The sequence below is a fragment of the Malurus melanocephalus genome, unplaced genomic scaffold (genome assembly GCF_030028575.1).
Source record: "Malurus melanocephalus ecotype Western Australia unplaced genomic scaffold, MMel_1.1 scaffold_111, whole genome shotgun sequence".
Lineage (NCBI taxonomy): Eukaryota > Metazoa > Chordata > Aves > Passeriformes > Maluridae > Malurus > Malurus melanocephalus.
In genome coordinates, this window is record NW_026623343.1 from 1618492 (window position 1) to 1640188 (window position 21697).

Consider the following 21697-nt stretch of genomic DNA (forward strand, 5'->3'; position numbering starts at 1 on the left):
ATATCCTAAAGTATGATCCAAAGGGTACATCCATTTCCACTGACTATCTGGGTATGGATCTTGTCTTAGCTGTTCTGGCACTAAAAATGCACARTATGCCTCCAAAATACAGCTGTAACTGCACCAAATGTTTCTTTAAATTGACTGCAATTTCTTTGAGCCATTTGCAACATTACTGGGATGTTCCACTGAAAAAAGGGGCTTTTTAATCTACAGGTGCCACACTCACTGTCTGTTCCTCATTAGCTACATATTCAGATAAATTAATTTGATATTATTGACATCCATCTTGTTATCTATAAGAAGTAAAACCACTGCACTCATGGTATGACACACAGTTTAGCAGTCGCAGCTTGTGAAGTTTTGAGTATTGCTGGTGTTTACGAGGAAAATGGGTCTTAATGCCCCCCAGCCTGGGTTCCTGCAGTAAGGTGAGCCTGCTGGTCATGCCTTTGGCCTCTGGCCCTCCTGTTGACCCCAGGTGTGCCATCCCCCATGGGTCTCAGCCCTGCTGTGCCGGCACACGCTGGTTCCCAGCACCTGCAAGGAATTAAAGAGCACTAAAACACTCCCTGGAGCCGGGTGCTTGTTGTACAGTACCGTGACACAAAAGCTGAAATTCCTTTCACATGAGAACATGGGTACATCTGCTTGCAATCATCTTCCTCCAGGCAGCCGGCCTGACCAAGCAGAAATGTGATTCTCAGCTCTTGGTCCAGGGAGGGCTGTGTAGAGCCGAGGGGCTGGGATTTGGGAGAGGCAGAATAAACGCGCCGTTCACGCCCGGCATCCCCAGCAGTCCCGTGGCTCACAGCCTTGGTTGCTTCTTGCCCTGCTTGCAGGAGGCGAGACCAGCTGAAATAAAGAGAAACTTGTTCTGTGGCAGGAAAGGTCATTTCTTCTGGCCAGGCATTCCCATCCTGGGAAGGAGACAGGAAGCGTTTTACATTGAAGGTAAACTGATAAAATGTTTGTCTGCTGAAGGAAGGGGAGGAATGTCAAAAACATGTCAGTGTTCTTTAGAAAAAAATATTGCTGCATCTTACTCCTTCCCTGACAAAAACTGTGGGGTGTCATGAAGAAATGTTTTARCCTTCAGTGATCTGTAGCCTCGTGCAGGGCATTTTCCTTGCTGGAAGGATGCTCTTTGTGTGTACACATCAGGGTGTGAATGTGCAGTCTGCAGCTGAGGAAATGACTGAAAGTGTTGGAAGTGAGTGGACATAGAGGGGGTATTAGCAGAGTCACTGGGAATGCTATTGTTTGTTTCTTATTACTTTCTTTGTTGCAGCTGACCAACAAGAAAAYAACTAAAAAAAAATTCTTTGATGCAATGTGCAGTTTGTAACACAGATGTCTTATGGTTTGTGTGCTTTTGTAGATTTGTCACATTCCATGTTAAAACTTGCTTTTCATGCTGCTACACAAGAGGACTGAAGAAGTAATTTATAGGTACAATTAAGAATGCCGTGTTTGGGGAAAAAAGGGAGAGTATTTGCAACAAAAGCAAGCTTGACAATTGAGTAGCTCAGCTTCACTGTGATTCCTGAAAGCAAGATAAAGGCAGAAGCCACAGTGTACTTTTAATCTTCAARTCTGCTCCTCAGTTAATACATTTGTAAAGGCTTGGTTGCTCCACCTCCTCAGGCTGATTTTTACCAGCTCATAGCCCAGGGGGCCTGAAGACTTGAGCCAGGTTTGCAGAAGACATTAAAATCTCAGTGATGCAGTTGTAGCTGCAGTGCTCCAAGGGCAYACAGCTCCCAACCCAGCCACAGCATCCCACAGCTGGACTGATCAAAACRGTCAGAAGTGACAATTCACCACATCCCTGCAGGGAAATGTGCTACAGGCTGGGCAAAAGGAGGTGGGGCAAGGCAGCCTGCTCTGTGTGTGCTGTTTGGAGGTGTGTGGGTAAATCAAACATGGGTTGCTCCTGAACTCCTGGAGCTGAACCCTTGCTAAGACCTGCTAAGGTCTTGGTTTCAGCCAAGCTGTATTCTTGGCCTCAAACAAGTGCCTAATAAAGAGGACTGTTCTCATGAATAAGTATTACTTTTGACATTTTAAAGAAACAATCTTGTTTAGGGAAGTTTTGGTAGGGTGGAAGAACATCATCCCTTAGCAAGTGCAGAAATCAGTGATGGACAGATAATCTTTAAAAAAAACTATTTTCCTGCAGAGGTTCTGCATRTTTGACCATTGCAGTTGATTCACGTGCATTCATGAGCACATGCAGAGTTTTAAGGTGACTGTAGAATGATTTGTGCTAGTGCATGAAAGTTCAGTGGGAAATATCTGTCATTAAAGAAAATAGGAAAAAGCATTTATTTAGCATGGGATGGAATAGAAATGTTTGCATGGTGTGTTTGSCTTGATTTACTGTAGGGAAGAGGTAATGATATACAGAAGGGTTGTCTGTAAGAAACTGTACAGGGTCTGCTGTTTTCTGGGGCTTCTCACGTCAATGTTCATTTGGGTGTTGCAAGACACTGACACWCTGTAATAAATCCACCAGGGCATTATTTAAAGGCCTCATACTCAGTGTATWTTTTTAATATGGCTTCATTCCCTGTGAATGCTAATGCAGATATGCAGAGATGAGAAGCTTTGCGACAGCAGACACAGATGGGATGCCTTTAAGGCTGTGTCAGTGGCCTCTGGAAATATTGATTGCCAAGTGTGGTTACTGAGAAAAGATGTTGAAGCCTTCGGAATTGAACAGTTAACAGAGCGTGAATCAAACCCGGATTTTCAGTTCTAGGAAGGATCAGCCCTTGTGTCAGTCCTTCCCTGTGGCAGCTGCTGACTCTGATGGCTGGGTCGCAGTGCACTGATGGGAAAAGGTATTTCTGTGTTCCTTTGCTTTGTGAAGGCTGTGCTTACACAGAATATTTGTACCTCTCACTACACAGATTCCATCCCTAGCAGGAGGATGAGTTTTCATCCTCAGCAGGAGGTACAAGCACAAGTGCCTTKAATTTTGGGGAGTAAATGGAATTTGTCAAGGCCTTGCAGAACCAGGTCTCACTCTTGCCCGTTGGTGTTTCTAATGTTATGCCACTGCCCTCTGCCTCCTCTGCCACTTATTTGTGCTTCTCTGTCCCTTGTGGCACTGTCATCAACCATCAGGTATTGCCTGAAGCCACTGCTGAGCAATTGATGGGAAAACAGTAACAGTTAGGTTGGAGGAAAGCTGGCATCAGCTGGAACTTTTGTATAAATTTTGACAAATCTATTTTATAGGTGATTCGTAAATGTACAAACTCTACCCTACCCCTTGTCTTTTCCTTCCTTTCACATTCGAAAGAGATGCRTTGATTTTAAGGCAAGAAGACATCACTCTGGGCTGACCACGTGCATAATTCAGACCCTCTGACATCCCTGTACAAAGTCATGTTTCAGGATCAAGAAGAGTACCTGTGACAGAGACTGTCTTTTGACAACGAGAAAAAACCTCCCCTTGATTAAGAAAGAGCCACATAGTCCAAGACAATTCCTTAGAAGTTGTTGYAGTATTGTTGACATCAATCTGATATTTCCCCTCAGAAGTCAGACTCTGAGCCCATTACACAWCCAATTAGGTTAACAGTGCTTCAGAAGGGAGGCTGCTCCACTTCCTGCACGTACATTGCCCATGCACAGAATTCAAATATTAGYAGGCAAAAGACATATGTTTCATAAGTAAAATTGTGCTTGTCGTAAACTCAGCCTCAGATAATTTTGGATAATTTGTTCCTGAAGTTGCCTRCATAGTCTGGGAAGGGAATAGGAAGATACATTTTCCAACATATTTGCTGTGCAGAGAGTGTGCCTAGACCTTTGAATAATATTCCCTGTTTGTATTGTTTATTTACAYATAAGAATTTGATTCTCTGTAATGACACCTTATTTTAAAAGTAAAATATATGGTAGACACCTTGGATAAAATAATAAGAGGTGGAATTTGTTCATAAAGAAACAAAAATGAAGGCATTCTGTCAGCCTTTGTTTTGATCTGTTTCTTTTTTTAGCCTTGCCTGGAGTTGTCTGTCTGCTCACAGGGAAATCAATCTATGCCTTGGGCAGTGGGGATCTCTCCATGCCTAGGGAGGCTGATTGATTGTTTCATGTATTGAGACTGTAGGTTTGATGGGAACTCTATAGGAACAGTGACAGCAGTGGAGATTTGAGGGTTTTGGCTTCTTTACTAAAATACATGCCTTRCAACATATGTTCCTTCTTATCAGATAAAATGTCCTCTCGCTATTGTGTACTTCTTTCTTCCTTCTTCTGTATATTTCTCTTCTCTTTAGTGTATTTCTCTCCTTCCCCTCCAAACATCTCAATATGGATTGCTTTAAGTAGAAAATGCAATTACTAAGTCATGTGAGATTAGTACTGTGGAAAAGTTTTTCCATGGATATGTTTAGTGGCTTTGTAATGATTCAGYGATTTGGTTGTGCTTTTTTTGGTGCTTTTTTTTTCATTTTTAAGTGTAAAATAATTTCTCGTTCCATGGCCATCTCAGACCTCATGCCTAAAAGTGGCACAGCAGCCAGCCAAGCTCAATCTCTGAAAATGTGCTCCCATGATGGCTGAAGTGTTCTTGAAAGAATGACTGATCTGTCATTTTCTCTTCAATGGAAAAAACCAAACAGCAGAAAGCTTCCTATCTGCTCCTATCTCCTCCCTGCTGTCCAGGAAGACTTGGAGTCACCATCTCTGTAGATTTTTAAAAGATGCATGGATTTGGCACTTTGAGATGTGGTTTAGTGGTGGAAGGCTTGTCCTTGGACTCCATGAGCTTAAAAGTCTTTCCCTTCAAAATATTTCTATGATATGGTGATCTTACCCTTTCTTGTTAACTAGTGATTCTCAACAAGTGAAATTGAGAAAAAACATCTCCAAAARGGGTTGTTAAACACTGGAATGGACTGTCCATGGTCAATGGTTGGACTTGCTGATCTTGGAGGTCTTTTCTGATGATTCTGTGTGATTACCAACATCAGAGTTATTTTGGTGTTCCTGCAACTACATTAATCAGCATACAAATTAAAAGTTTAAGTGACCATCTTTAAGAAAACGTTCCTATTCCAGTTACAACTTGAGTCAAAATAAACAATCCAAAAACACACTGTGGCCTCTCCTGATCTATGATGGGGTCGTTACTGTGCTCATGCCATWTCTGTAAGGTACCAGAAGTCCTCAAAGATTTGTCTTTGTGTTTACTCATTGCTGCATGTCCAAACACTAACCTGGACATGCACGTGAGAGAAATTGGTGTCATCAGAGCATCAGGACATTACCAATWTCAGGTCCTCCCTAGTTCCAAATACTATTCAGGAATATGTATTAGACTTGCAGCCAATTTTAAAAAATAATTACCAGGTGAAAGCATCTTTTCATTTAGCCATTATTAGATCACATTACCTAATAAAAAGGCAGTCACTGTCCCTCACTTAGGAACAGTTCTACAGACCTGCCATGCAGGATGTGAAAATATGTTAAACCAAGATCAYGTTCTTTAAAGCAAAAATCACTGTGGTCCTCTTTAAAATAAAAAAGGATTTGGATACGAACATTTATAATAGCAGATCTTGAGAGAGGAGGAGGCAAAGGAACTTTTTGTTGTTTTTGGTAAAAACAAGTGGTTGAATTGCTCATTCCAACCTGAAGAATTATAGCCTCAGAATTCCTTTTTCTGAAGCAGATTAAYTTTCAGATTAAAGTTTATATCTTCTCTGTTCCAAAACCAAGTGGTCTGACCCAAACTGGGGCTGTCTTTCCCACCAGGACATTTTTTGGTGGAGGGTAAACAACACACTGGAGATAAATRGCAGCTCCTCTGTGCCATCCTCCGTGGCAGGAGTTCCAAAAGAGCAAAAGAGCTCACTTGAGGAGTGAGCAGGGACTCTGGAGGCCTGTCTACATCAACAGCTGCAGGCAGGTTCTTCTGCTTGGTTGATGGAGAGCCAGCGTGAGTTCAGGAGTTGTGCGGTTGTACTAGCACGAATTTGAGAGTTGTGCAGAACTACAAACATGGGCAGAGCTAATGTGGGCTGGGTCAGACCCCGTGCTGGGATCTGGGATCAGAGAGCAGCAGCCTTCCTTTCTGTCATTCACCAAACGCAAGCCCAGGAGAGCAAAGAGATGGGGATGAAATGCCCACCTTTCCAGGGGAGCCACTTTTCTGTAAAATGGTGTTTTGTTATATCCAGGCATAGAGCGGGGTTTAATCTTTCTGAGATAAATGGGATTCCRTAGGGCTCTTGTGATTAAAAATGCATGTGTGCATGAATGTGTGCAGGGCAGGCACCTAAATGATCACAGCAGGCAGAAAAGCCTCCCCTTGCATTTCCATACCCCGCAGCCACCCACCCTTTGAAGTCACTGGCATCCAGGGACAGCTGGGCACAGTGGGGCTCCACGGGGGRAGATTAAAGATGTCACCATCTCTTACTCAGCAGCAGCAGCAGCACGGAGAGAGTACAGAGAGTGTATTCTCCTGGAAACAAACTGAGCTGTAAATCACAGGGTAATCCAGAATCAGATGAGCAGGAGCATGGGCTTGTTCACAGGCAGAGCGTTGGTGAAGCTGGGGAGCACAGACACGAAGCAGAGCCAGTGAGAGCGGCCACAGAGCAGATCAAGAGAGGTGYAAGGTCATACGTGATAAAGTCAGGAAGACAAGTGAGGTTTCTGCTCTGATAACCTGAGAATCATGCTCCGAGCTGGGATGCACTGGATGCTACTAAGGCTGCCAAGGGCTCGTGTTTGACCCGAGGAGAGACCCCTCTGCTGTGGGTGACTCTGCCATATTTCATATTTCGACTGTTTGGGCACACGATTTGCATTCTGTGGGCCTGCCTCAGGCAGGCTGGCAGTGCTGCTGAAAACTGCAGCCCATGTGATTCCTACCTGCCTGAGAAGGAGACAGGGGAAAGCAGGTTGTTTTGTTTATGCTCAGAAGGTCTGGCACGCTCCAGGCGATGTTCCAGCTCCTGTGCTTTGAAACGTGGGCTTTGCACTGAGCTGGGGTGGCAGCAGCTCTCTGGGGTTATCCCCTTCTCCTTCCCCATGAAGACACCCACTTTCTCCCATTAATAAAACACCACATTTTAAAGCACATGCTCAGCAGGCTCTTGCCGTGTCCCTGCAGGTCTCTGAGGCTCATGGCTGTCCTGCTGAGGCTGCACAGGAGATGCTCAGGGCTCGCCCCTCTGCCCAGGCTGTCGAGCATCGCTGCAGGCTGCTGRCACTGTGGGGACTGAGCACAGGGAGGGAAAGCTTGGGTACAGCTAYCACAGATTAACCTGTCACTGTCTCAGGCTCTTTGCTCCTCAGAAGGTAAACCGGGTAACTTTTCCTGCAATGTGGCTGGAATGCACTCTGGAAATGCCCACGTTTAACCATTGTCAATGCTAATAGGTCATTAAGACACTGTTCGTCCTTCAGGGACCAATTTTAGGTAATGCCAAAGCCTCAAAGACAAGACAGGAGAAGGAAAAAAATCAAGTGGGACAGGATCTGTGCAGAGTCAGACTGCCTGTCTTTCTGCAGCCCCCTGCTCCGGGGACGGTGCTCACCAAGCATGGAGCTTTGCCAAACCGGCTCCCTGGTGACACTTGAGAGAGGGAATAATGCTGATGTGATGAGGGTTTGGTCAAGGGCCCAGGAAGACATGGCAGCCAGAACAGGGCTCTGGCATTGGTGTTGGACACTTTTCAAAGCAGGGCTGGGTCACAGGGACCAGCACATGGTCACAGATGACATGATGTAGCACAAGGTCACCTAGCTTTTGCTATTATAATACCCACACCCTGAGAAAGCTCAGGTTTTGGGAAAAGAACAGAAATATATACAAACMATTAAGACAGCAATAATGTACAGAAAAGGGATGCAAAAACCAAATTGTTAAATTTAAGATTTTTTAGATTTTGCATTTTCTAATCTTTGATTGGATACAGTTTGTTTGTTGGGTGGGTCTGTTTTTTTTTGTTTGTTTGGGTTTTATTTTCGTAAGAGTGTATATGCATTCTGGATGTGAATAACAAAATAACGCAATGAACACTGGTAAAAAAATAGAAATAAGAGTTCAGAAAAAGATTTTTTGAAGCATAAAAAATAARCATCCCCAATGACAGCAGTAAAGGAAAGAATGATTTGAATGAAATCAGGCCATGTCAAAAAGACAGGTATTAATGTACTACAGTCCCTCTACATCTCCCTTCCTGTTAAAGCTGACACACAGACTTGCCATATGCTTCCAGGTTTATCCYAAAAGTATGCTGGAGGCAGTGGAAGAGAAAAAGGAGAAGGATTTCTTAGAGAGAGAATGTTTTTGTCCYTCTGTGGAAAGGAGGCAGCCACGATCTGATAATGTTGCTGAACTAATCTGCTTCTCACTGTGCTTATCAGCAGAGCAAGAAGGTTAATTCTGCAGTGAGGGCAGCAAAGCACTGTCAGTCAGGGAAGGCAGGGGGACGGACAGATCAACAGACACCATTTCTTATCTGTCAGGCTCAGACATATGCTGCAAAAAAATATCAGCAGTTGCCAAGCATAGGGGAGAAAAAAAAAAAACCCTAACAACTTTATTTTAAGCTATTTTCTATGGAAAATATGAGCTCTAATATTTATTAATGACGGGGACCATAGGCATAGTGCAACCAGTTGAGATGCAATGGCTGAAATGTGTCCCAAACCATGTGCCAAGGACAATGAGGCTCACAGCTGGCAACAAATAAATATTTCCTAAAAAAAAAGGTGTTTGCCTTAGGACCTTGGGCTGTTCCTGTCACTGTCAGGATGTCTCTGGGGCAGTGGAAGAAATAGTATGAAACTCAAAATATTTTGGAAAGAACTGACTGATGATTTAAATATTCTTCCTTCTGTTTGGAAGGAAAACACRACTCCTGCAGTTTTCTTGGAACGGGCTGCAGAAAAACATTTGGAGTGCCAAGCCCCTCTATCCTAAGGCAAACGACCAGGACAATATGGCTGGAACATCAGTAAAAACCTCATTAGCAGAAAGTAATAATTTTCTGGGTGTTAGGAATACTGTTCAATGCTGCCATGTTCTTGATCAAATGGATCAATTTGGTGGATTGTTAAAATCTACATGGTGCTTCTTTGTAAGGATGAAGTGTCATCTCCTGCAATCCCTGGCCTATTTCCAACTTACCTATTTTCCTACTAAGTTCTGCTGATGTCAAATCTCATTATTTTACCTTAAAACTCATAATATTGGTGGGAGAGGGGGGTTTCTTGGAAACCCAGCTTTGGGAGTCCTGTGATTATATAAGCATTTAATCCATACTGTATTTAAAAACCTTATTGTGTCAAAACTCTTAAAATCATAAAACCTAATAAAGAAAGATGGAAAGAAACCACGATCAACCCTTTTTAATGTATTTTTTTGTGCTTGGAATTACTGAATATCCTTGAATAGCCATTACTATCGCTTACATTTTAATGAATAAACCACAGTTCTCTCAACAGCCACTGTTATGAGAGGCAAAAATAAGGGAGTCTCTGCTATTCAGGGATCTCTTTGTACTAATTTTTAGGCAAAATGTATAATAATAATAATAATAATAATAATAATAATAATAATAATAATAATAATAATAATAATAATAGTAATAGTGAAACATGTAAAAAACTCAGGATGCTTTGAGTCAGAGATTTCCCGTCCCCCTCCCCCATTTTGTTCAGATCAGTTAAAGAGCCACGCATGCCCATACCATTTCAGGCAGCTTAAGTTTAAACAGCTGGGCTTAAAAACAATGTGGATGAAACATAGATCAAATGGAGTTGTAGTCATCAAACCTGCTGCAAGATGAAGAACTATTTAAAAAGCCAGGGCCTTCTTTGCTTATCTCAAAAAACATGGATTGAGTCCTGCAGGCTCCAAAGACAAAGCTGGCCAGTAGCAGACTGAGTTTTCAGAATTTTTTCAGTGAGCTCCTTGCCTTGCTCCTGCCTGTAGTTTCTCAGTCAGGTTCAGAGTGGTTTCCATTGAATTGCTCCCAGATTTTTGCCTGAGGCTTGCAAGACCACAGTCCTCAATCTAACTCCATGCTGGGGGAGTAATGAACCTGCCAGCTCCATCCTGCTCTCCTGCCACAGGCATCCCTCCAATTCGTGGTCTTTGTTGTGCTCAGGGGCTCGATGGAGTCTGCAGCACACGTGAAAGGGGCCCTGCTCACTGCTCCTCATTCCAGAGCTGTCTGGGGAACWGTCCTGCTGACAGCTTTAATTAACATCTTTCAGTGAAATTTCTGCATCAAGCGTCTACTACTGTTACCAGTGGTGATGAAAGACATTTAACTGAATGACATCATTAGTGCAAACTTTCTTACCTAATGTCCTTGGCAGTGCTGCCCAACCATGCCAGCAGAGAGCTTCCAGCACTGGAGTGCCAGAGGAGGCAAACCAAGCCATGAGACAAACCCTAAACTCCTCCATGCTAAAGAAAGGGATGCTTTAAAGAGAGCAATGTCACTGCTGATGGAGAGATCCCAGGAAAACACTGCTGTATCCAAGCTGCACACACAGCAACTGTGTTTTTTTATGGCAAATAACAGAAAGGGGTACTGCAGGCATGTCAATAAACCTGGATATTCGCTGGGGGGTAAATATTTGGAATAACAGTGCAGTAGTTGCAAGCTCAGCAGAAAAACGTGTCTTACTGCAACACCAGGGCAACACTGCCTCAATCCTTAAAACAACCTGAAAAGAAATAGAGATTGCTACTGGGAAAGCACCAGTCACCTTTCACCCCTGYCTTTGAAAAGAAGTGCTGTTATATTTTTCTTTACTTTATGTCAAAAACTTCTGCCCCTGAAYTGAGAAAGTGACCTTTTCTCAAAGACACTTCACTGAGTTTCAACCTGAGCATTATAGTCTTCTGTCAATCACTTCTTCCATCACTAGAGCAATGAATTTCTACAATAACATCCATTCCCTGGGTTTCACAAAATTGCGTTTTATCCCAGTGGTTTCTTGAGTCATCATGGTGTATTTGATATTTAGAGGAGGTTCTCTGTTTTGAATTCCCTTGGCCCAGAGACACAAATCACCTGAAGCTCTGCAGAGCCCCAGCTCCCACACAAGGTTTGTTACAAACCAACCAGCTGAACAAAGCACCCTTTGCCATTACCAATATAGCAGTAAACCATGAATATTCATGAGTTATTGCCCTGGCTTTATAAATTAACTCCATCATAGCTTTTTCATGTAGCCTTGCATATGTACTCTTKACTTCTGTCCCTTCTAGCTATATTCTGCAAATAACTATCCCAAAAGCTCAGTGGTTTTAGCAAACAGCTAAAGGCTGTCAGCGTTGAGCTGATGAAAGAGGGCATTGATTCAGGAGAAGGGGCGTTTKCTCCAACACACGGTGTTGTCTGCTGGCACATGAGGTGTGGGGCTACAGGGAAAAAATACTCAAAAAAAGTGACCGAAAAGACAAACCAGTGTTGGTTCACATTTGCACGGGAGTTGAACTGGGACCCCAGGCTCCTGTGGAAGTGCTTTCATCACAGGTATCGGRAAGGTGCTGCTCCCTGCTGCCTCTGTGGGAAGATGTGGCTCCTGCAGAGAGCAGGAGGTGCTTTGGTTGGAGCTGTTGCTGCGTCTCTTCGACTGGGATGACAGAATCATAGAATTGTTTGCATTGAAAGTGACATTGATGATGATCCAGTTCCAACCCCTCCCCACCATAAGCAGGAACACTTTCACAAAGACCAGGCTGCTCAGAGCCTCATCCAGCCTGACCTGGAACACTTCCAGGGATGGGACATCCACAGCTTCTCTGGGCAAGTGGCTCCCRTGTCTCACCACCCTCACAGGAAAGAATTTCTTCTTAATTTCTCATCTAAACCTGCTCTCTTTCAGTCTAAAACCACTATTCCTTGTTCCATCACTATATGTTCCTGTAACAAGTCCTTATAAAAAGGACGAGCAGAGATGCCTGAGCTTTAGCTCAGGGGTGCCAGGGGATGAAGGGAAGCAAGGGAAAAGCTTTAACTGCAACTCCAAGTAATTTTTTCACAAGAGAAAAGATGCATGGGGCAAACAGGAGAAATTTCCTCAAGCAGCTTTCAGGCTGTGGCTGGGGCACTGCTGAGGGATAGCCCATGCTGGTGATTTTTCTGCATTTCAAGGTGAGTGGTGAAGCCAGCCAGGGTCTGGTCCCAGCCCCACAATCAGCTGTGCCTGAATGACACTGACGGGTTCCCAATCTCATCACAGAGAATTGCCACATCACTGCACAGCTCCCTCACCATGGCTATGTGTATATAAACACATACATATTCAATGTACATATTTATATACAATTGCAATATATACAGCACACAGTGTGTGTGTGTGAATTCATCTGCAACTGATCTGGAACTGATCCTTCCCTAAGGGAGCCAAGGCCCCAGCTCTTGCCAGAKTTCTCACAAGTAATTTACAGAGGGAGCCCGGCTCCCCCTTGCTCTGCACTGGCACAGGTTCAGCAGGAGGTGAGATGCTCATTATGGTCTCCTGGTGCTGTGGGGCTCTGCTGTGAGGGAAGAGAGAGGTTTGTGTCTGAGGATGGGTAAGGAATTCATTAGGAATTCATCTGGGGTGTTTCTGGCTTCTGCAGGAGAAGGAACTGATAGAAGATTAATTCACCAAGGGAAGGTTTAAGTCTGAAATAGGAAAAGGCAAGAGTAAGTTTAGGCACCATTACAGTTACGAAACTGCTGAGCAAGGGCTCTTAGTTYGTGAGTTTGGTTTTTGGTCCCTGAGTTCTTACAATAAACTGAACATGTACATTAGCAGAAAAAGATTTTCCAAATTATTTTTTAAAGCTAATCACTTAAAAAGCATTGAGATTTTCTGTAGGCTTGGGAAGTGGGAGGAAGTGAGACAGAGAAAAGCCTAAGCAAGTCACCTTTGATTGATTCTGCTTAGCTGTTCCATCAGGACAATCTCACCTTTTCCATGTGCTGTTACAATGCTCCGACAAACTGGGTTTATCTCGAGAGCGGTGTGAAATGACACGCTATAGGCATCTTTATTTTTTTAACTCCCCTGTCAGAAAAGCCTGGATGAGCCGCTGAAARGTCTTTACCGTCTCAGCGGATCGATTCTGTGTAACTCCAAGGAGAAGCGCTGCTGGGAAGTGGCCGAGCACACGGGTGGGTTCCTGGTCGTGTCGTATCAATCTCGCCCCGCTCCGAGCGAGGGTGCCCCGTCCCACGGGAGCCCGGAGCTGTCGGTGCCGCTGCCGGGAGCGTTTCCCTCTCCCCCCCGGCCCGGCCCGGCCGCCTCCCGCCCCTCCCCGCCCGCCGGGACGGGCCCTTCCCTCCGCTGCCGCTCCTCCGTCCCTCCCTCCGTCCGTCCGTCCCTCCAGCTCCATCCTCTCCGTCTCCTCCCGCACAGGTGGCACTGTCTCCTCGCCGTTCTGTCGCGATGTCGCCGCCGTGTCCCCGCGGGGCTCTGTCCCTGCTCCTCCTGTTGCTCCTCCTGCCGCTGCTCTGCGCGGCCCCCGGTGAGTGCGGGATGCGGGGCAGGGAAAGCACAGCCCGGCGTGTCCTGGGAGCGGGGAAAAGCCTTCCCTGGCATCCCGCTGGGTGAGAACCTTCGAACGCTCCAGCCTCGTGCGGGTTGGGCATCTTTTTGTAAAGATCCTTGTTTGCCAGTGATTGAGGCATTTTGGAACAGCCGAGCGCTTGCAGGTCTCCTGTCGCGCTGGCGGTCTGGGGATCGGCAGGGAGACTGCTTCGATGTGCTTTGGGGCACGATGCCAGGCACAATTTTGGAGCAGTCTGATCGTTAGCACAGCCCTCACYCAGTGACCAGGGGCTTCCAGCGTTATCATGCTGCTCTGGGTGCTGGTACTGGCACCAKCTGCAGTCTTCTAATGAAAAATGTAATAATTTACTTGATAAAGAAGACCACTATTGGGTTTTCCTTGCCAAGAGAGCTGGGGAGAGGATGCTCGTGTGCCAGAAGCTTCCCTGCAGTGTGTATTGCGCTCATGTGTGGAAAGGGAAGCAAAAGGAGGCGCTGGGAGAAACTTGTCTGTTTTGCCTGTTGAGCKGGAGCTATGACAAAAATACTTCTGGCTCTTTTTGAGAAATAATCTTTTGCTGTTGTTATTTCTCTCTCAGTAAATCCACGTGTTTTATTTTTATTTGTCTAGATGTTTCAAGGGGAAATAAGCTTAAGCTGATGCTTCAGAAGCGAGAAGGTGAGTAAAGAGACAGCAAAGTGCTTCCCTTTGCTTTCCCCCCGAGTCGGTGCTGTCAGCTGTGAGCTGTCCCTGCATCTCCAGCTCCACGGGCACAAAGAGAGCAGAGCTACGAGCACAGGGCCACTCTCACTGCAGACCACGCCAAAACCTCCTGCTCAGGCAGAACCTGAGCCTGCTGCCCATTTGGGAGTTGGAGGCTCTGCTTACCAGAGCTCCCTGAAATGCGGGGTTCCCAGCCTCAGGCAGCACTGCCTGCCTGCTCTGCACAGAGCGACCTTGTCCAGTGCATGCACGGCAGACGTGGCATTTATCTGGTTTATTCTGGGATGTCACAAACTTTTCCAAGGAATTATAATGCATGGAAATACTGCTGGCTCAGGCGCARAGAAGAAAATGCACAAACCTGACTTGCCTACAATGCCTTGACTTGATGTTTTTGTCTTTTGTTCTTTTGGCCCTATAYGTGCTTCCTTTTTGGAAGACTGCTCTCGTACAGGAGAGATGATGGCCAAGGGCCCAGGAGTCAGAAGCATGGAATGGCTCAATGTTTGAGGGAAGGTGATGGAAACGATGCCAACTGGGAACAAGCCTCATCCCAGCAGATGAAACATCCCAGAAGTTTTGGCCAGATCCCCTCAGCCTGCTCTGTGGCTGAGGCAAAGAAATTATACAGCCACAGAGGGGACTCTCACTTTCTGACAGGCTTTCTAATTTACTGGGTTTTCCTCTGGCATCACTCCACACCTCTCACCAGCACTAAAATATATATCCCACCCACCTCAGTTTCCCTCGTGTGCAGGTTCCTTACATCACCATTCTGCAGCGCTTATGTGTGGACTGGAGTGACCTTCCTGCACCACAGCAGTGGCCACTTGTTTGTTCAGGTCCCCTGGGGAAAGGGACCACCTAGGGAAGGCTTTTGGAGCATGCAGACAACATGGTTTACACCAGGAAGAACTGCAGAATTGATGATGGAGGAATTATGCAGCCCTTTAATCCTAGCCCCACTCCCCTTTTCTGGCTGGTTTCTAGAGTGAGTGCAACTACTCTAGCAGTGAGGGCCAAGTGCAGCACTGCTTCCCATGCTGGCAGTGTCCCTGTGCGAGAGCTCATTCATGGGACATTGGCTCAGCTGTCCCTCCTCCCATGAATAACACCCAGTTCAGGCTCATGGTGRGTTACCAGTTTCCAGCTCATCACTGCAGGACAGCCTAGGCTTTCCCACTTATTGCAACAACTCATCCATCACTTTCATCTCCAGAATCTCCTCCTCTCTGCAGTCCTTTGCCTTTCACTGTGAGTCTGCCCAGCTCACATTTCCACTCAACTTCCCTGTCTACCCCAGTCTYCTCCCTCACATCTGCCAAAACTCCCATGCATACCCGTGTTCCTGATTTATCCCTCACTATTATGAACTGTTTGAAGCCAAGACTCCTCCTAMTCCTATGCACTTCTTGTTTCACAGCCAGACCCATACCATGTTTTATCATTTCTGTGTATGGCCAGGGTCTGGCCAGTCACAGAAGCACAGAATTGTTAGGTTGGAAAAGATCTCTTAAGATTGAGTCCAACCATTTCCCCAGCAGAGCCATATTCACCACTAAACCMYGTCCCCAAGTGCCACATCTGTACGTTTTTTGAACACTTCCAGGCATGGCAGTTCCCACATCCCCAGGAAGGTTGTTCCAAAGCTTGTTCTTTTCAGGTGAAGGAATTGTTCCTAATATCCAATCTAAACCTTCCCTGGCACAACTTGAGGCCATTTCTTCTCATCCTGCYTATTCCTCTCACYCATGCCTTTGGGAAATACATCAATACCTTCAGCAGCCACAGCAAACTGCTCTTAGGTATGGAGCAAGCCAGATGGCACATCTGGGTCTGGTGGGTTGAGGGCATTTCCATGCATCCCCCACGCAGGGTGCCCATCCCCCACATCTGATGGGCTTTTGTTTTCAGGCATACAAGGCATTTAGTAACACTCGTTATTTAAAAGCTTACATTTTTATGCATCAGATTAAAAAAAAATCTGTCTTATGTGTTTCTCCCTTCACATTAATACATTAGCAGTACTTCTCCAGCTTCCTCAGTCTTTTTAACTTCACCTCTCATCTTCATTTCAATTTCTGCAACTGTAGCACTTAGGGACAGTCTCCTGTTCTCTCCAGAAAACACAAATACATTGTGTACATGCTCGTTGAATTTGGGTGATTTTATTTAAATTCCTCACTTAGCTGCTCACTTATTTGAGCTCAGAAAGGCTTTTGGAGAATCCAGGAGAAAGAGGGTAGTTGAGAAATCCTATTACATCGATGATTCCCAGATTTATTACTGTCACTCTGCTACAGGCATTGCACTGGCAAGCACAAAGATAATGGCACSATGTGAGAATCATTTTCTTACTTGCTGCAAGCAGTATGCTTCAGGCTGACCAAATATTTCCTGGCATGCCTTTTGTGGGGGGAATTAATTTCAGCCTCTGCYGCTGCGAAGCCTGAGGTGTCAGTGAAAGAAACAGTGGCCAAGGAGTTCCTGAGCAGCCTGAGACGCCAGAGGCGGCAGCTGTGGGACAGAAGCCAGCCCGACGTGCAGCAGTGGTACCAGCAGTTCCTGTACCTGGGCTTCGATGAGCAGGTGAGAGCAAGGGATGGACAGCAGCAGGGGGAAAAGGGGGCKTATAAAAAAGGGAGAACAGGCAGGGATGGAACAAGGGGGATTGGGTTTAAATGAAAAGAGATTTAGATTAGGTATTAGGAAGAAATTCTTTACTGTGGGAGTGGTGAGGCACTGGAACAGATTCCCAGAGTAGTGGYTGATGCCCCATTCCTCTAAGTSYTCAAAGCCAGGTTGGATGGGGCTTTCAGCAACCATGGCAGGGGGGTTGGAACTAGATGGTCTTCAATGTCCTTCCARCCTAAGCCTTTCCATGATTCTTTAAGGCTTTCAGGGGTTGGTAGGGGTTCAGACTGAGTGGTGGTGATTGTGGATGTGCAGCCACCACAGGGAGAAGCTGCTCAGCTTCTGTTCACAGAYACTGAGATTTCTTGTTTTGAAATGGCAAATGTCACACAGAAATATAAGTGCTGTTACTTGTTAGAGATTCTTGCATTATTTCACTAGTAGAAAAAAAATTACATTAAGATCTTGTGTGGAGCTCCTAACTGCTATGGAACTTCAGCTTAAAAAATTGCAACTGGACATAKGAACAAAGTTTGCTTTGGGAAATAGGTGGCCAGACTCAAAGCAACCTACWGTATTTCAGGAAATTAATTTGTCAGCCTCAACCATATCAGCTTTTAAACAGCTATCAGCTGAGAAATCCACACCAAGCTGGCTGTGACTGTCACTCCTCAGTGAAATGGCACTGGCATTACACACCCAATGAACATTTGTGCCTCCACGGTGTGGGCAGCTCCTGACCATCATGAACACTGGCAGCTGTGCCTCCACTCTAAATGGGAAAGAAAAATTATTGGATAATGTTCAGCCAACCTCCCTTCAAATGAGAAGGATAAATTTTAATAAAACAGTTTATTTGTAAAAACACTGGAATGGAATCAAACTCTGCACAAAGCTCTATTAAATAGATGCTGGAATAGGGCAAAAAAGTGCATTTGGTCRCAGTCCCACATGGAGAATCATTTCTACTTTTAATAAGAGGTAAAAATAGTTATAGATGTTGAATTCTTGGCTTCTGTCAGCTGCTTGAATATGTTTAATGAGATTGCATTGGCACAGGCAAGCTGCACTACATTTTAAAGATTCATGCCATGTGGATTGCTTAGAAGATGAATGCGCTCATTTTCAAAGCTGCAACAATTAGAAAAATAATCCTTTGCTTCAGCTGAAATAATGAAGGGTAATTTTTTAAAAAAGTCTCCTGGATATTATGCGGATAAAAGTCACTTTTCAATAGCATGGCTATATCCCCCATCACCAACAGGAACAGGAAAAATAGGAAAAGTGSTTTTATACATCAGAAACTGAAGACTGGGGGCAAATGCCAAAAGTAGCAAGGACAAGCCATGCAGACAAAGTGAATTCTCCTCTGAGTTCCTGTGTGCATTTCAAAAACTGAAATAAGGCTTGTTGTGGAATACAATGAATTCACTTAGTAGGTTTTCTTGAGTATTAAGACACAGTTTTAACAATGAAATAACTGTTTGTTCCAGCAAAGGACTTGGGCCATACTTATCCCTTGTGTATTTCACAAAACTTTTTTTTTCCCCCCCAAATCTCAGCCAAAAATATTTCCAAAGAGTCATTCAGATGGAAAGGCTTTAGCTTGGCAAATATGTGATATCCTTGCACACTGTTTTTCCTCTGCTTTGGTGAGCAGAACTGAAGTGCTTATTGCATTTCCATAGCTGTACCYTTGTTTATATCCATGCAAGGTGGGAGTGAGAGATCACAGACAGACAGCAAAAGCCTGTTGCACCCCAGTCAGGGACATTGCAACCAAAGGCACSGGGCAAGGGAGAACTAAACCTTGAGATTTTTAAGTGCAAAGCATTGGCACGGTTTTACAGTCCACCGTGGACAAGGTAACAGACATACTGAAGATGCTTAGTGTGTTCCAGCTGAAGGCAGKCTCGGTTTAAGCACTTTGCAGTGAGCAGAGGGGTAGGTTCTAGCTGGGGCTGGGCAGGATAATTCCTGCACACAGGATCCTGGTAATCCCATAGGGAAGGTGAGTACAAGTCACAAAATCCCTTCGATCTAAAGATTTCATTTCTGACAAATGTGCAAAGGATCCAAATTTCTGAACCAGGCTCTTGTACCATTTCCATTTCATCTCATCGTTATAAAGCTTCTGGCTGGAAAACAGACGTTCTCTTTTTTTTCTGGCAGAAATTTGAAGATGACATGTCTTACTGGACCAACCTGGGGCGTGCTCGTAATGAATACTATGGTGGATACTACCAGCACCACTACGATGAGGATTCTCCCATTGGCCCACGGAATCCACACTCCTTCAGGCACGGAGCAGGCGTCAACTACGACGATTACTGATGCCTTCTTTAATCCCACTATAGCTGGTGCCTGCAGGGCTGCACTGGGCGAGGCTGAGCCCTCCCGCAGTCAGAACGACCCCGCTTTCCTTCTATTCATGTCAAACAGCAAGAGTAAAGGAAGTGCCAGACTTTGATGAAAGCAACATGACTTTTGAAAACTATCTTTTCTTAGTAGTGCACTACATATAAAGTGTAATAGAAATAAAGCTTTTTTGATAAAATAGCAGGCTGCCATTATTTAGCAGACTTCATAACAGCAAGTTTAATTTCAACTGTGGTACTACAGATTCCTTTTTAAAGGGCTTTTCCATTTGCTGTCCTACAATCAATTGCAAAATTACATTATATCATCTACTTTGGCATTAAGAATACATAATATAAGCCAGTACATTTAAGATGTGCCTGCCCATTCACATTTCTATTAACTAATAAATCCAATTATTCTTGGGAGAAAAGAAAAAACGSATTCCTGTGAGTTGGAGTGCTGTTGTGTTGCCTCCTCTGCTGTTTCCATACCTACAGCGTGCAGCCCTCCAAGCCTGACACGGCACTTCTGCAGCTCCTGTTGGGTCAAGGACAGATATTCACAAAAGCTAAATWCAGTGCAGAGGAACTTGCCTACCTACAAAGCCTGTGAAAGGATTCTCCAGGGAACGGGCTCAAGGCAGGAACTTGAATTCAGCAGTAATTGCTGAGGCACAGAGCATCCAACCTGAGCAGCCCCAACCCCTCCCAGGCACGATAACCCCAAGGTTATCTTTRCTGAATGCTCCCCTTTGTGTCCATTCCACTTAGCGTCAAGCTTTCAGYTTAGCTCAAAATAGGGAATAAAACAACAAAGTAAGCTATTTAAAATTACATTAGTGCCAGACAGCATCCAAMACAATGCCCTGACATAATAATTTCCTGCTGCAAAATTCCCTCTACCCCCAGTTCAGACTAGAACATGCCCATTAGGCCRAGCATCAAAATATATCAGAGACTGGACATCTGTTAGCAAAACACAGTGGATTAAAGGGGGATTGTTGGTGGCATCATATATGTTAAGAATCCCAAAAGACAACCAATTTTTGTATCACAGCAACATCAGCTTAGGAGTGAGATTTCAGCTGCCAGGGGCTTCAGGAGGAGCTGGGCAGAGGAGAGCACTGCTGGCACTTGACAAATGTAGAGGACTGGGAAGGGGCAGGTGAGGAAGGCCAGCTACTCCACGACTTCTGGAACTGAAGAATGAGGATAAAGAGGGATGAAATGTGTTCCATCAACTGCAGCAGTCAGAGAAGACAGCATGGATGCTTTAGCTGTCTCTCATCTTAAGCCTACAAGAAATTTCCAAAGCATGGATCATGGTAACACCATTCTTTACACTTAATCTCTTTCTTAACTCTGCATTTCCTAATCTTCTGCTTAAAGGCCTCACTGTGTGAGGGACTGGTGTCTAGGAGATGCAGCCCAGCGTTATCCAGCTCCCTGCAGGAACACTTCCCAGAAGRCAGCTCTTTGCTGAGGGAGCCAARCYGAACAAACATGTTGGTYACCTTTCTGCAAGCACAGATCCACSCTAGCCTAACATGCTCCAAACCCTCAGCCTTCCCTAGGCTTAATCTTGGCAGAATCCTTGCCAGCCTAATTGGTTTAAACTGGTGTGTTTCCTCGGTAGAAGGGCCTTTATTCCAAATGCAGAATAATCACATTCTGAGTCAGCACAGACTCTTTTGCACAGTTGGATAACACCTRTTCCTAGAAGAATACTTTCATTTTGTGTCCTAACAAAAAAGTGCGCTAAATTTGGCAACRTTTGAACCATGCTGATAATTTCCATCATTTCCCAGAATTTACAACTGGGAATTCARATGGCTGAATAAGGAARAATAAAAAAAAWTCTGTCACTAAAGACCATCCYTCCCTAGGCTTTTGTAAACTCTGYCCATTCTTCCAGGCTRACTCWGTCYAGCAGCTTTTTGTGCCTTGCAGGCTCACAACCAAGTCCATGATCTCTGTCTTCTGAGTTCTCTAAAAGGACAAAAAAACAATAAAAATTTTTTAAAATAATATTTTCCATGATATTTTGTTGCATGCTTAAGGAGTAGGACAGAGTTAACCTCCTCCCTAACAACACATACGATACCCTGTTTTAGATTTGTGACTGTACCAGCGCAGGCAGCACACAAGTGCTTTTGCTGTGGGTGACCAGTCCTTGCACAGCCTGTTTCCCACACTGTCCCCCAGCAGGCAGGCTAAGGGTGGCTGAGAGGCTGGGAGACAACATGGCTGGGAGACCTGACCCAAACCCATATTCCCTATGGTATAATGACTTTCTCAACAACAAAAGCTGGGAAGAAGAATAAGAGGGTGGGGGCTTTGCCTTCCAGGGAACACATTCTCAGAGACTGGGTGAGCACCAGTCTTGCTTAAGAGAGATGGTGAGGGGCCTTTGCTTTACTTGCGTTTTCTTCTTGTTTTACTC

The 21697-nt window shown here is 44.9% G+C and overlaps 1 protein-coding gene across 3 annotated transcripts; it reads left to right on the forward strand.

Moving 5' to 3' along the window:
* The first annotated feature begins 786 nt into the window (after positions 1-786).
* ECRG4 (ECRG4 augurin precursor) lies at positions 787-20759 on the forward strand. Of its 3 annotated transcripts, none has more exons than XM_057369479.1 (5): positions 896-954; positions 13405-13513; positions 14168-14215; positions 16692-16849; positions 19067-20759. In XM_057369479.1, exons 2-5 carry the CDS (start codon positions 13435-13437, stop codon positions 19226-19228), a joined length of 447 nt encoding a protein of 148 aa, XP_057225462.1. In that variant the 5' UTR covers positions 896-954; positions 13405-13434; the 3' UTR covers positions 19229-20759. The 3 variants fall into 3 exon arrangements, with proteins under 3 accessions (XP_057225464.1, XP_057225462.1, XP_057225463.1); XM_057369480.1 differs by lacking the exon at positions 896-954 and adding an exon at positions 13066-13160; XM_057369481.1 differs by lacking the exon at positions 13405-13513 and having other exon boundaries at positions 787-954.
* The last annotated feature ends 938 nt before the right edge of the window (positions 20760-21697 follow it).